The 13072-nt window shown below is 38.4% G+C and overlaps 1 protein-coding gene and 1 non-coding gene across 10 annotated transcripts in view; both read left to right on the top strand.

The window, feature by feature from the left end:
* The window catches only part of PRPF39 (pre-mRNA processing factor 39), a 44163-nt gene that overhangs the window by 26184 nt on the left and 4907 nt on the right, over window positions 1-13072 (top strand). For 8 of the 9 annotated variants that reach the window (XR_004991414.2, XM_036458080.2, XM_036458066.2 and 5 more), the window contains 6 exons: window positions 4086-4251; window positions 5169-5276; window positions 10197-10361; window positions 10673-10799; window positions 11351-11619; window positions 12448-12632. Coding sequence is in view for 8 of the 9 variants with exons in the window: in XM_036458080.2 (XP_036313973.1) it covers window positions 4086-4251; window positions 5169-5276; window positions 10197-10361; window positions 10673-10799; window positions 11351-11619; window positions 12448-12632 (1020 nt within the window). In the remaining variant the exon portion in view is untranslated. The remainder of the gene's footprint in view (window positions 1-4085; window positions 4252-5168; window positions 5277-10196; window positions 10362-10672; window positions 10800-11350; window positions 11620-12447; window positions 12633-13072) is intronic. The other variant, XM_036458156.2, reaches the window with a different exon arrangement.
* Window positions 11702-11787, top strand: LOC118710809. Its single transcript, XR_004985539.1, has one exon. It is a non-coding gene; the product is annotated as a small nucleolar RNA SNORD127 (small nucleolar RNA).

The following is a 13072-nucleotide window of genomic DNA, read 5'->3' as shown; positions in this document are numbered from 1 at the left end:
GTCTCTCTTTCTCTCTCCCTTCATCTTTAAAATTAATTAAAAGATAAATATATAATAAAATTAAGACATTCTAAATTTTTTCCTTCCATTGGTGAACTGGGTCAAGTTGAGTTTTGTATCTATTGACTGCATAATTTAAATTAGTTTTCGGTGTCATTTACATACATTTGTTAAAGTTTAAAAATACAGATGCTAGTAGCCTAAATTAATTTTTAGAAACTTGGGGAAAAATTCATAATGTTGGAATATGTGATACATGTACAACCACATGTAAAGCCATGTCTAATAATTATATTGAAGAGATAGGTTTGAGTCAAAGGCTGGATAAAAATCTGAAAGACTTTAAGAGGTTAGATTTTTAGCTTGACAATAGGATAAACCTACTTAAATTATTTTGGCAGGAGGGGCTTATGATCATGTTTACTATGTCTTTTGAAAAAAAATTATATTTATTGGTGAGAGAGAGATGGGAGAGAAAAACATCAATTTGCTGTTGCACTTATGCATTCGTTGTTTATGTGACCTAATAGGGAACTGAATTAGAAAATTGGCATATGGGGATGGTGCTCTAATCAACTGAGCTATCTGGCCAGAATTCATTTTACTTTTTGATAATAGTATTGGTTCGGGTATGCAAATTGTGAGACTAGGGGCTAGAAGACCAGTTTATGTTTATCTAGATGAAAACTGAGCAAGTTAAGAAGATTTATTTAGAAGGTAGAATCATTAAGACCTGATATTCAGTGCAATATTAAGTATTAAGTTAGGTGGGAAGTTCTGAATGGGAAACTTGTTTGTTGGCATTACTTTTAATCACGATTAGAAATGCCAAGCGTGTTGATTTTTGGATGAAGATGACATACTTAGTTTAAGACATTTTTGTATATGTTTCCAAAATGAGATGGTATAGATATTTAGCTTCTCAAATGCGTGTTTGCGTGTTTTTTTTTTGTTTGTTTTTTTTTTTAATAAATCTTTATTGTTCAGATTATTACAAATGTGATCCTCTTCCCCCCCTCAATTGCTCCCCTTCACCAGGTTCCCACCCCACCCTCTGTCCTTTCCCCATCTCCCATTGTCCTCATCCATAGGTGCACAGTTTTTGTTCAGTCTCTTCCCGCACCCCCACTCCCCTTTTCCCTGAGAATCGTCAGTCCACTCCCCTTCCATACCTCTGATTCTATTATATTCACCAGTTAATATTGTTCATCAGATTTTTAAATTCCCTTGGTTTTTAGATTCACTTGTTGATAGCTACGTATTTGTTGAACATAATTTTTATCTTTATCTTCTTCCTCTTCCTAAATAACCTCCTTCAGCAATTCATATAATTCTGGTTTGGTGGTGATGAACTCTTTTAGCTTTTTTTTATTTGTGAAGCTCTTTATCTGTCCTTTGATTCTGAGTGATAGCTTTGCTGGGTAGATTATTTTTGGCTGTAGGTTCTTGTTATTCATCACCTTGAATATTTCTTGCCATTCCCGTCTGGCCTGCATGGTTTCTGTTGAGAAATCAGCTGACAATCTTATGGGTGCTCCTTTATAGGTCACTACCTGCTTTTCTCTTGCTTCTTTTAATATTCTCTCTTTGTCTTTTGCTCTTGGAATTTTAATTATGATATGTCTTGGTGTGGTCCTCCTTGGATTCTTTTTGTTTGGGGTTCTGCGGGCTTCCTGGACTTGTAAGTCTATTTCTTTCCCCAGGTGGGGGAAGTTTTCTGTCACTATTTCTTCTAGTATTCTTTCGGTATCTTGCTCTCTCTCTTCTGGAATCCCCATAATTCTGATGTTGGTTCGCTTGAAATTGTCCCAGAGGTTTCTTACACTATCTTCAACTTTCTGGATTCTCTTATCTTCTCCCTTCTGCAGAGGAGTGTCCTCTGGCTCTTTGTGTTCTAAATCTTTGTCTTGATTCTTGCGATCTTCCAGTCTGTTTTTAGGACTTTGTATAATATTTTTTATTTCAGACAATGTTTTCTTCATTTCTTGTTGATCCCTTATTATTTCTAGTTGCTCCCTTTTCATATCCTCATAGGTCTCATTTATTTTATCGGCCTTTTTTAGTATATTGTTGAATAACCTTATAACTGTAGTTTTGAACTCAATGTCCAATCTTTTCTTTTCCTCCATCTCCTTCCTTTGTGTCCTTCTTCTTGTCTGCATTTTAGTTGTTTCCCTGATTTGATGGAATAGCTTTGTGTGCTAGGTGTTCTGGTAGAGCCCAGTAGCACAGCCTTCCCAGTTACCTGCAGTGGACAGTCTTGGTGTAGCCCTTTGTGGGCTGTGTGTGCAGTCTTGTTGGTAAGCCTTGCTTATTGTTGGTATCACTGGGAAGCGTTGATCTCCAAGCCAATTGGCTGTGAGGATCAGCAGTGTCTCAGCTAGGAGGGTTTCCGTACTCTGCTTGAATAGGGCGGGGTCTTGGGGTGGCGCAGACAATCTTTGGTTTCCTGTCAGTCTCGCCTTAGAAAAGTCCTGTTCGTGGAGAGTTTTGGAAGATTGGTTGTAGGCGCGCGTGCACCTCTTTGGTAAAGGCACAGACAAGCTTTGGATTCCAGCAAATCCCTCCTTAGAGAAAGCCAGCCTCTGGGAGAGCTTCTGTGCTCAGCCACAGGTAGGGCGGAGTCTCGGGTTGGTGCAGACAAACTTTGTTTTCCCTTCGGCTCCTCCCCAAGTCCCGCAGTAATGGCCTCTGGCTTCACACACCTCCAAGAGATCTCTGCCCACTGCCTGACAGTCTGGCCTCTCCCTGTCTGGGGCCGTTTATCAGAGCAATAGGGTGATTCTGTTTTCCTCTCGGACAAGAAAGCCAGCCGCGTTAGCTGTTCGCCCTCTCGGCGCCAGGAGTAAGCCAGTAGCGAACTCAGCCCGGCCCGCCCTCTCTGCGTGCAGGGAGTAAGCCAGCAGCAATCTCTGTCCGGCCCTTCCTCTCCGCACCGGGATTAAGCCAGCGCCTTTTCGCGCACACAGTTCTCCGTACCTTCACAGTTCCTGAGGTTCAGCGTGCCTTCTCTCTCCTTCCCAGATGGCAGAGCCTCCTCTCAGCCAGCCGTCTGGCGCTTCAGGGCAATGCCTCCCCTGTTTTTCAGTTCTAAATTCAAATTTGTTGTGGTAGGCTGCATTCGGGTGTCTACCCTATGCCGCCATCTTGGTTTCTCCGTTTTTTTGTTTTGTTTTTTTTAATTAAAATTTGTATGTATATAAATTAGTGTATGGGAATAAAATGAAATAGTCTTTTTCAAAATACTCTTTGCTTAAAATTAATCTATATTTCTATGTATAGAGTGTTGGCAATTGGATATAGTAAGGTGGAATTTAGGAGAAAGGTTTGGGCTTGAGCTATAGTTTTGAGTCATAGTATGCTTATTATTTCATACAATATTGGCCAGAGAAATATACAAAAATAGGAGAAAATGCATAGTGGAATCATTGGGAATACAATGCACTTAGGTGCAGAAAGTAAGGGAGAACCCTCAAAGGGCAGTCAGAGACTTGGAGGAAAGCTAGAGAGCCAAGGTGAAGAAAGTTCTAAAAGAAAGGTGTGGTTATCAACCTTAAATACTTCAGACATCATTAGGATCAAGGTATGAAACGGGTGTCCATTTAATTTTGCATGTAAGAAGTTCTTCATGACTTGAGAGCAATTTTGTTGGAATGTTTGATCCAAACACCTGGATTCAGGAACAATTGGCAGATGAGCAAGGAAAGACAAACATTTGTTGGTCATTTATGAATGGTCATTTATAATTTAAATATGGAAAACTATATTTAATTTTACAGTAACTTTGCAAAATAGGTGTTGTGCCATTTTACAGATGAGAAAACCAAGATTTAGAGAAGAAAAAAGTTTAAGTAACTAACAATGGACAGAACCAGATTTGAATTTATGCCTGTGCATGCCTTCTCTGTTCTGTTACAAAGGCAGGGAGAAAATGAAGATGTTTATAGACTGTTTTATCAAGTAGTAGGTTTTTACTATAGGGAGAAGAAAGAGTTTTGTGTTTTGATTTCTTTAAGTCAGAGGTCCTTTGAAAGAGTAATGTGAGATAGGAATTAACAGCATATATTTTTATTGTCTTCCTTTAGATTTAAAGAGCATGTGCAGAATAACTTGCCTAGAGATCTTCTAACTGGTGAACAGTTTATTCAGCTGCGAAGGGAATTAGCTTCTGTAAATGGACACAGTGGTGATGATGGTCCTCCTGGTGATGATCTGCCGTCGGGAATTGAAGATATAACTGACCCAGCAAAGGTAATTAGACGTAAAAATTCTTTAAGCATGCCAAAACCAGTTTGGCTCAGTGGGTAGAGCATTGACCTTTGGACTGAAGTGTCCCTGGTTCGATTCCAGTCAGGGGCATCTACCTTGGTCGTGGGCACAACCCCAGTGGGGAATGTCAGGAGGCAGCTGATCGATGTTTCTAACTCTGTCCCTCTCCCTTCCTCTCTGTAAAAAATCAATAAAATACATAAGAAAAAATCCTTTAAGCATGAGAAAGTAAACTTGAATATCCCTTTACTATATGTGTTGTAGGACTTGTAGCTCATATAAAGTTAATTTCTGATTAAGATAACTGGAGTTCTTTAGCTGGTATGGTTTACTATGAGACATCTGGAAATAAGTTTAGAAGGAATATTTTGCCTACATTGTGATGTACTAGCCATATGTATACTAATAAAAGGGTGATATGCTAATTAGACTGGGTCCACTGGACATTTTTCAAATGTCTGACTTCCAGACAGTTAGGGGGCAACCAGGGCGGCAGGTGAGCGGTTAGGAGCCAGCGGTTCCAGATTGTGAAAGGGATATCTGATTGCTGTTTGGGATGGGGCCTAAACCAGTAGTCCGACATCTGCTGAGGGGTCCCAGATTGGATAGAGTGCAGGCCAGGTGAGAATCCCTCTCCCACCTCCTCTCCCCTCACCCCCCATGTGTGAATTTTGTGCACTGGGCTTCTATTTAAAAAACATAACAGGAAATATTTTGTTGGGAAATTGTTACAAATTTTAATAGTGTTCATTGTACTTGCTCAAAATTGAGTGACAGTTTAAACCTAACCGTATTCTAAGACTAAGTATGTGTGGATAATACTAAATGTAAGTAGTGATATTTTAAAATTTCATTATATAACTTGTATAATTTTTTTAAAATTTATTTTTCTTTCCAAGCTAATTACTGAAATAGAAAACATGAGGCACAGAATAATTGAAATTCATCAAGAAATGTTTAATTATAATGAGCATGAAGTTAGTAAAAGGTGGACATTTGAAGAAGGTGTAAGTATTTTTTCTTTGTAATGGTCTTTAAAGTATAGCAATAATATATTTTTCAGTTTCAAATAATGTCTATACTGCTCCTTTTTCTTTATATTTGCTTAATAATAAGGCATTCTTCCCCTTTGTTGCTATCATTATAAATTTTATCATTTTCCATGATCAATTTTAGAATCTTATTAAATTCAGGCTTATAGATATATTTTTTTTAATCTGAATCATACTTTTGAGAATTATTCCATTTTTTTTCAATCCTTACCGAAGGATGTTTTTTTTTCAATTCTTACCCAAGGGAGAGAGAGAAAATCATGAGTCAGTTGCCTCTCATATGAACCCTACCAGGGGTATGTTACCTGATGGGGAATCAAATCTGTGTGACCCTTCAGTGTACAGGACAACACTCTGAGTTATATTTCACATGTAGAAAAATACACCCATTTTTTATGTTCAGTGAAATGAGGGTTTTTTTCAAAATCTAATTTTTTATTTTTTAACAGCTTTATTAATATACTAGTGGCCCGGTGCAGGAAATTTGTGCACATTAAAAGGGGACTAATTAGAGGAAATAGTTTAATATTACTGTTTGCCCTTTCTCTATAATAGAAGTGTCAGATGAAAGAAAATTAGTAAAATGTATATGAAAAACTACCTCCTGTCTAAGTTTGGGGCTCACCATGGGACTCGGAGTCAAGTCCCACCCACCTACATGTGCCTCAAAATTGTGTGAGACTTGGCCCGCCTCCGCCCCCTTTGGGCTAGATCCAGACCTGGCCAGTCCCACCTATGGCAAGCCTCCCTGGGCAGGGAACGAGCCTCAGGTCCCCTAGCCTAGCCTCAGGACAGGAAGCGTACCTTGAGGTTCCCCATCAAGCCCTGCCGGGCAGGGGGCACGGCCTCGGGTCCCCCAACCAAGCACTGGGGGTGCACCTTGGGGGCATGGCCTCAGGACACCTGGCCTGGTGCCGGGGCAGGGGACATGGCCTGAGGTCCCCGGTCCAGCCCTTCTGGGGCAGGGGAGGGCGTGGACTCAGTTCCTGCTGATTGCTTGTTAAGGCTCCTTATGGGAACTTGGCTTCAGCTATGGGTATAGCCATCTTTGTGATTGAGTGATGGTCAATTAGCATATTCCTTTACTAGATAGGATAATCCCCATATTATATTGTTTATTCATTTAACTTATATAATTTAATAGTTCATAATATATTCACAGAAAACTACAACTGTAACTGCAGTCGTTTTTTAAAAAAAATTTAAATTGATTTGAGAGACCGACAGACATAAATGTGAGAGAGAAACATCGATTGGTTGCCTCATGAACATGACCCTTTCTGTGTATGGGATGCTCTAACCAACTGAGCCACATGAACCAAGGCACTACAGTTAATTTTAGAACTTTTTTTTCACCTCAAAAAGAAACACTTTCTATCCATAGCTCTCAACCCTCTATTCCTTTACTTGCATGATACCACCCAACCTCAGCCCCGGCCCTAAAGTACTGCTAATCTACTTTCTGTTTCATAGATTTTCCTGTTCTGGCCTTTTGTATGAGTTAAATCATATAGTGCAGTATCCATGTCCTCAGAGGATTGGTTCTAGGACCCCTGCAGGCATCGAAATCCTTGGGTGCTCAAGTTTCTTATATAAAGTGGTGCAGTATTTGCATATAGGATACAACAGGGTATGCCTACATATCACTTTATTCCTGTGGATTCATCATAGTGCTTGGAGTGTGGCAAATTCAAGTTTCACTTTTTGGGATTTGCTAGGATTTTTTATTTATTTATTTTATTCTTTCAATCTGTGGTTGGTTAAATCCATGGATGCAAATCCTTGGATGTGGAGAGCCAACAGTATGTTTTTTTGTGACTGGCTGGTAAAATGATTTTTGTCAGATGTCTGCATTACAGTCACCACAAAATCAGGATATAGAACTCTTCTTTCATCCCAGAGATCCCGTTGGCCACTTTCTAGGCAGGAACCCCCATCCCACTCCTAAGCCCAGGCAGCCACTGATTTTCTTTCTGTTCTGAAGGAGTAATTGTTCAATTAAAAATAATCAAAGAATAAGATTTTCTGAATATAAAAAAAAAATTGTGAAGTTCTGTTAAAATCCTATATAATAAAAGCCTAATATGTAAATGACCAACCTGCAGAACGAGCATTTGCTATGACACACACACACTGACCACCAGGGGTAGACACTCAATGCAGGAGCTGTCTCCAGCCCACAGGTGCCAAGCCAGCCAAGGTGGGTGCCAGTGAGGAGGTCCCCTGACCACCCTGCCAGTAACTTCTCACTGCAGGAGGTGAGCCTTGGTGGCACCAGAGGACATTGCTAGTAAGCGGGTGGCACCAGGCCAGCGAAGGCTAGTGCCAGTGGGGACCTTGGTCGCCCCTCTGGTTGTCCCACAGATTGGCCCTGATTGCTGGTCAGGCCTAGGGACCCTACCCGTGCACGAATTTCATGCATTGGGCCCCTAGTAACTAAATAAATGGAAAAAACAGTCTATTTCTTCTGTTTGTAAAGCCTAAGGAATTTAAAGGCCTCTAATTAAAAAAAAAAAAAAAATTAAGTCATGAGATGATTATTAAATCAGTAATTAAAAAAACAGAAATTAACGTTATTGTAGACATACATATTTTGGTGTTGGTTTATTTTTTATCTTTTTATTATTTATTTACTTATTTGTTTTTAATTTAATAAATCTTCATTGTTCAGGTTATTACAATTGTTCCTCTTCTCCCCCCCCCCCCCCATAGCTCCTCCACCAGGTTCCTATCCCACTCTTTGCCTTTACCCCCACACACACTGTCTTCATCCATAGTGTATGCTTTTTGTTCAGTCTCTTCCTACACCCCCCACTCCTTTTTTCCTCGAGAATTGTCAGTCCACTCCCTTTCTATGCCCCTGATCTATTATAATCACCAGTTAATACTGTTAATCATATTTTTTATTCCCTTGGTTTTTAGATTCACTTGTTGACAGATACGTATTTGTTGTTTATAGTTTTTCTCTTTTCTCTTTTTCTTCTTTAAGAATACCTTTCAGCATTTCATTTTGATGTAGTCCCATTTGTTTATTTTCTCTTTAGCTTCCATTGCTGTAGGGGCAGTATCAGTGAAGAAGTTCTTTTGGCATACATCTGAGATTTTGCTGCCTGTGGATGCTTCTAGTATTTTTATGGTTTCCCGACTGATGTTTAAGTCCTGTATCCATTTTGAGTTTATTTTTGTGTATGGTGTAAGTTGGTGATCGTTTCATTCTTTAGCATTTCATATAATTCTAGTTTGGCGGTGATGAACTCCTTTAGCTTTTTCTTATCTGTGAAGCTCTTTATCTGCCCTTCAATTCTGAATGATAGCTTTGCTGGGTAGAATGGTAGAGTAATATCTTGATTGTAGTTTCTTGCTGTTCATCACTTTGAATATTTCTTGCCAATCCCGTCTGGCCTGCATAGTTTCTGTTGAGAAATCAGCTGACAGTCATATGAGTGCTCCCTTGTAGGTAACTAACTGTTTTTCTCTTGCTGCTTTTAATATTCTCTCTTTGTCTTTTGCTCTTGGCATTTTAATTATTATGTGTCTTGGTGTGGTCCTCTTTGGATTCCTTTTTTGGGGGGTTCCGTGCCCTTTTTGGACTTGTAAGTCTATTTCTTTCAAGATTTCTGTCACTATTTCTTCAAGTAGGTTTTCAGTATCTTGTTCTCTTGCCTTTTCTGGGACCCCCATAATTCTGATGTTGGTATGCTTGAAATTGTCCCAGAGACTTCTTACACTATCTTTAACTTTTTGGATTATTTTTTTTGCTTTTTGCTTTTCTGGAGGAGTGTTTTTTGCTTCTTGGTATTCCAAAATTTTTGACTTGATTCTTGTGATCCTCTGGTCTGCTTTTTAGGTCTCTGTATAATATTTCTTATTTCAGTTAATGCATGCTTAATTTTTAGTTGGTCCTTTTTCATATCCTTGAGGGTCTCACTAAATTTATCAACTGTTTCTAGAAGATTCTTGAGTAACCTTATAACCGTGGTTTTGAACTCTATACCCAGTGTTTTCTTTCATCCATTTCTTTCATTTGTGACCTGTTTTTTTGTCTCCACATTTTAGCTGCTTCCCTGAGTTGATCGAGTGGCTTTGTGTGCTAGGTGTCCTAGAGGGCCCAGTAGCTCAGCCTCCCCAGTTACCTAAGGTAGACGCTGTTGGTGCACCCCTTTGTGGGCTGTGTATACAATCTCGTTGTTAGTTAAGCCTTGATTGTTGTTGGTATCACTTGGGGAGTTGACCTCTAGGCCACTTGGCTGTCAGGAGCAGCAGTGTCTCCACTAGGAGTGCTTCTGTGTTCAGCTTGGATGGGGCAGAGTTTCAGGGTGGAGCAGACAGCCTTGCTTTCCCGTCAGCCCTGCCCTAAGAGGTCCCTGTTCTCAGTGTCCCACGGCAATGGCTGCACGCACCTCTGAGAGAAGGCTGCTCTCGAGTTTTGCCCGCTGTCAGACAGTCCAGTTTCTCCCCAATTGAGTCTGACACACAAAGTCTCACCTGGAGCTGGATTTCAGTGCAGTCGGGAGGTTTTGTTTTCTTCCTGAACGAGAAAGCTAGGCACGAGTTTGCTGCCTGCCCTCTCCATGAGCTGCGAGTAAGCCAGCAGCATATTCAGGCGCCTGCCCTTTCCACGCGCATGGGTCTGCACACCTTCACAGCTCCTGAGTCTGTGCCCTTTTCCCTTTCCTTCTAGTTGTAGAATTTCCACTCACCCAGCTTTTTGGTGGTTCTGAACGATGTCCACTCTGTCTTCCAATTGCAGTTTTAAAATTGTGCAAGGCAGTGGTATAGATGTTTACCTTATGCCGCCATCTTGGTTTCTCAGGAAATTTTTTTTTTTTTTTTTTGGTGTTGGTTGACTTTTATTGCCATGTCACTTTATTGCAGATTAAAAGACCTTATTTTCATGTGAAACCATTGGAAAAGGCACAACTAAAAAACTGGAAAGAATACTTAGAATTTGAAATTGAAAATGGGACTCATGAACGAGTTGTGGTTCTCTTTGAAAGATGTGTCATATCATGTGCCCTCTATGAGGAGTTTTGGATTAAGGTAAGAAAATTTTATGCTTTAAAACTTGAATAATTATAAACTTTGACTAGTGACTAACCTTTTTTGTACTTCTGTTGAATGTTGTTCATATAACTATATCTGTTGCATTAGGAGATGGTCTGCTTGCAACCAGATTTGACTGCTGCATATGCCAACCTCGTTGCCTCTCTTCGTCCTTCCTTACAGAAACTAGTCTAGTGGTTCAATAAAGGTGCTGAATGGGTTTAAAAATAGAATTTTATCGTTCTGTCACATATTTAATGGCTGGTTCAACTGTAAATTATTCAGTATTTCCTCTGTTCTATATGTAGTATGCCAAGTACATGGAAAACCATAGCATTGAAGGAGTGAGGCATGTCTTCAGCAGAGCTTGCACTATTCATCTCCCAAAGAAACCTGTGGTGCATATGCTTTGGGCAGCTTTTGAGGAACAGCAGGGTAAGAATGAGGAAATAGTTGATATTTTGGGGGATTTTATTTCTGGATGAAGATACAGGAATTGAATGTTAAGGGATATTTTAAAGCAAATGCCAGTAAAATTTTTCTGTAAAGGGCTAAATACTAAATACTTTACACTTTGCAGGCTGTATGGCTTTTTTTTTCCCCCTCAAAACTCTGCCATTCTAGCCCAGAAGCAGTTGTAGATAATACATGAACAAAAGTGTCTGTACCAGTTTTTAAAAATTAAAAACAGGCAGCCCAATTGGTATGATTCAGAGATTGATCATCAACCTGTGAATCAGGTCACAGTTCAATTCCTGGTTTCAGGTTCCATTCCCAGTGGGTGGTGTGCAGGAGGCAGCCAACAGTGATTCTGTCATCATAGATATTTCTATTTCAAAAGAAAAAAATTTTTTTTTCAATTAAAAAAAGAAACGTTAGGAGGCAGAAGGCCGGATTTAGTTTATGGGCGGTTACTTGGCAATACCTGGCTTAAAGGATATTTCAAAAGTTTAAACAAAGCATAAATATTTAATTATTATTTCTAGGTAATATTAATGAAGCCAGGAATATCTTGAGAGCATTTGAAGAATGTGTTCTAGGATTGGCAATGGTTCGTCTGAGAAGAGTAAGCTTAGAACGACGACATGGAAATATGGAAGAAGCTGAACATTTGCTTCAAGATGCTATTAAGAATGCCAAATCGAATAATGAATCATCGTTTTATGCTATTAAACTAGCTCGGCATCTTTTCAAAATACAAAAAAACTTCGCAAAATCAAAAAAGGTGCTTTTGGAAGCAATTGAAAGAGACAAAGTATGTAATATTTGTGTTTTTGGAATATCTTCCATAAAAAACCAGTGGTCATTTTTTTTGTTTTGTTTTTTAATTTTCATTTTGGCAACTATGATGAAAGATTTGGTCTGTATGTAATATATTTAATTACTAAATGAAGACAACAGTCCCTCTAAACTGATGTTGCCATTCTTTAAAAAAAAAAATTAAGTTATCAATTAAAAGGTTGCAGACATTGCTACATTCTATTTTCTCCAATTTGAAATTGTATAGCAGATTTATTGATTATTAATTAGAGGATCTTCAGAGAAAAAAAGCATGGCAGTTATCTACTCTACAAAAAATGTGGCAGTGAGATTATTCTCCTTTTCCAAAGTATTTCTTTTTATATATCAATTGATAGGAGGCAGAGTATTGGAAATAGCTCATATTTTACATTTTTAGCTGATCCCAAGTCTGTATAAGACAGGTTTTATAACTGTTTGCTTCTTGCTGTTTAAGATAATTATCTACAGTTGTAAAGATTTAATTTACTGAGCAGTACAGAGGTCATTCTTTTATGTTTTAGTTTATATTTGTTATGGTAAGTCAAGCCACATTAAACTCAAGATAGGATATAGGACTTTTAATTTATTGCCACTGAACAATTTACATATTGTATAGGATATACTAGGATGATTTGCTAGTTTTTATTCAGTGAATGCTGAAAATAACACGAGTTACATTTTAATATATAATTTTCAATATTAAATTTTTCAAATTGAGACATTAAAATTAGGGCATTTTAAATATCTGTGGTCTAATAAAAATATCTTAGAAATATTATTAACGACACTACTTTTTACACAGGAAAACACAAAGTTATACCTCAATTTACTTGAAATGGAATATAGTGGTGACCTCAAACAAAATGAAGAAAATATCCTAAATTGTTTTGACAAAGCTATACATGGTTCATTACCTGTTAAAATGAGAATTACATTTTCTCAAAGAAAAGTGGAATTTCTTGAAGATTTTGGTTCAGATGTTAATAAGTAAGATCTTAATCATATATTATCTATTTGAATAGTAAATGAGCATTGATAGTTTGGGTTGGGAATTTGATGATTAGTACAAATTAATGTATTAAATTTAAAATGTTTGCCTAGGTTACTTTTTCATCAGGTATATCTGGGGTAAATTTAGTTTTGCAAATGTATATATGTGCTTAATCATAGGACAGATGGTTTTACTTCTTTGTAAACTATTCTAAGAATTTTAGCATGGTAATTTAAACAATGAGTGGATGAGGGAAGGCAGGAAGCAGCAAGGCCTCGAGAAAGGAAATGGATTAAGGCTTGAACCTTGAAACACATAAATATTTGGTATATAGCCCCTAAAGGTGGGTGGATTAGCCTGGAAGAATGCTATTGTATTTCAGATTGGAAAGGACAGACTCTGCACATGATCCTAATGGCTTCATCCGTGTGTAAAA

Source organism: Pipistrellus kuhlii, unplaced genomic scaffold (genome assembly GCF_014108245.1).
Source record: "Pipistrellus kuhlii isolate mPipKuh1 unplaced genomic scaffold, mPipKuh1.p scaffold_m20_p_1, whole genome shotgun sequence".
In the NCBI taxonomy this organism is placed as follows: domain Eukaryota; kingdom Metazoa; phylum Chordata; class Mammalia; order Chiroptera; family Vespertilionidae; genus Pipistrellus; species Pipistrellus kuhlii.
This window is presented reverse-complemented; position numbering and strand designations above follow the sequence as displayed.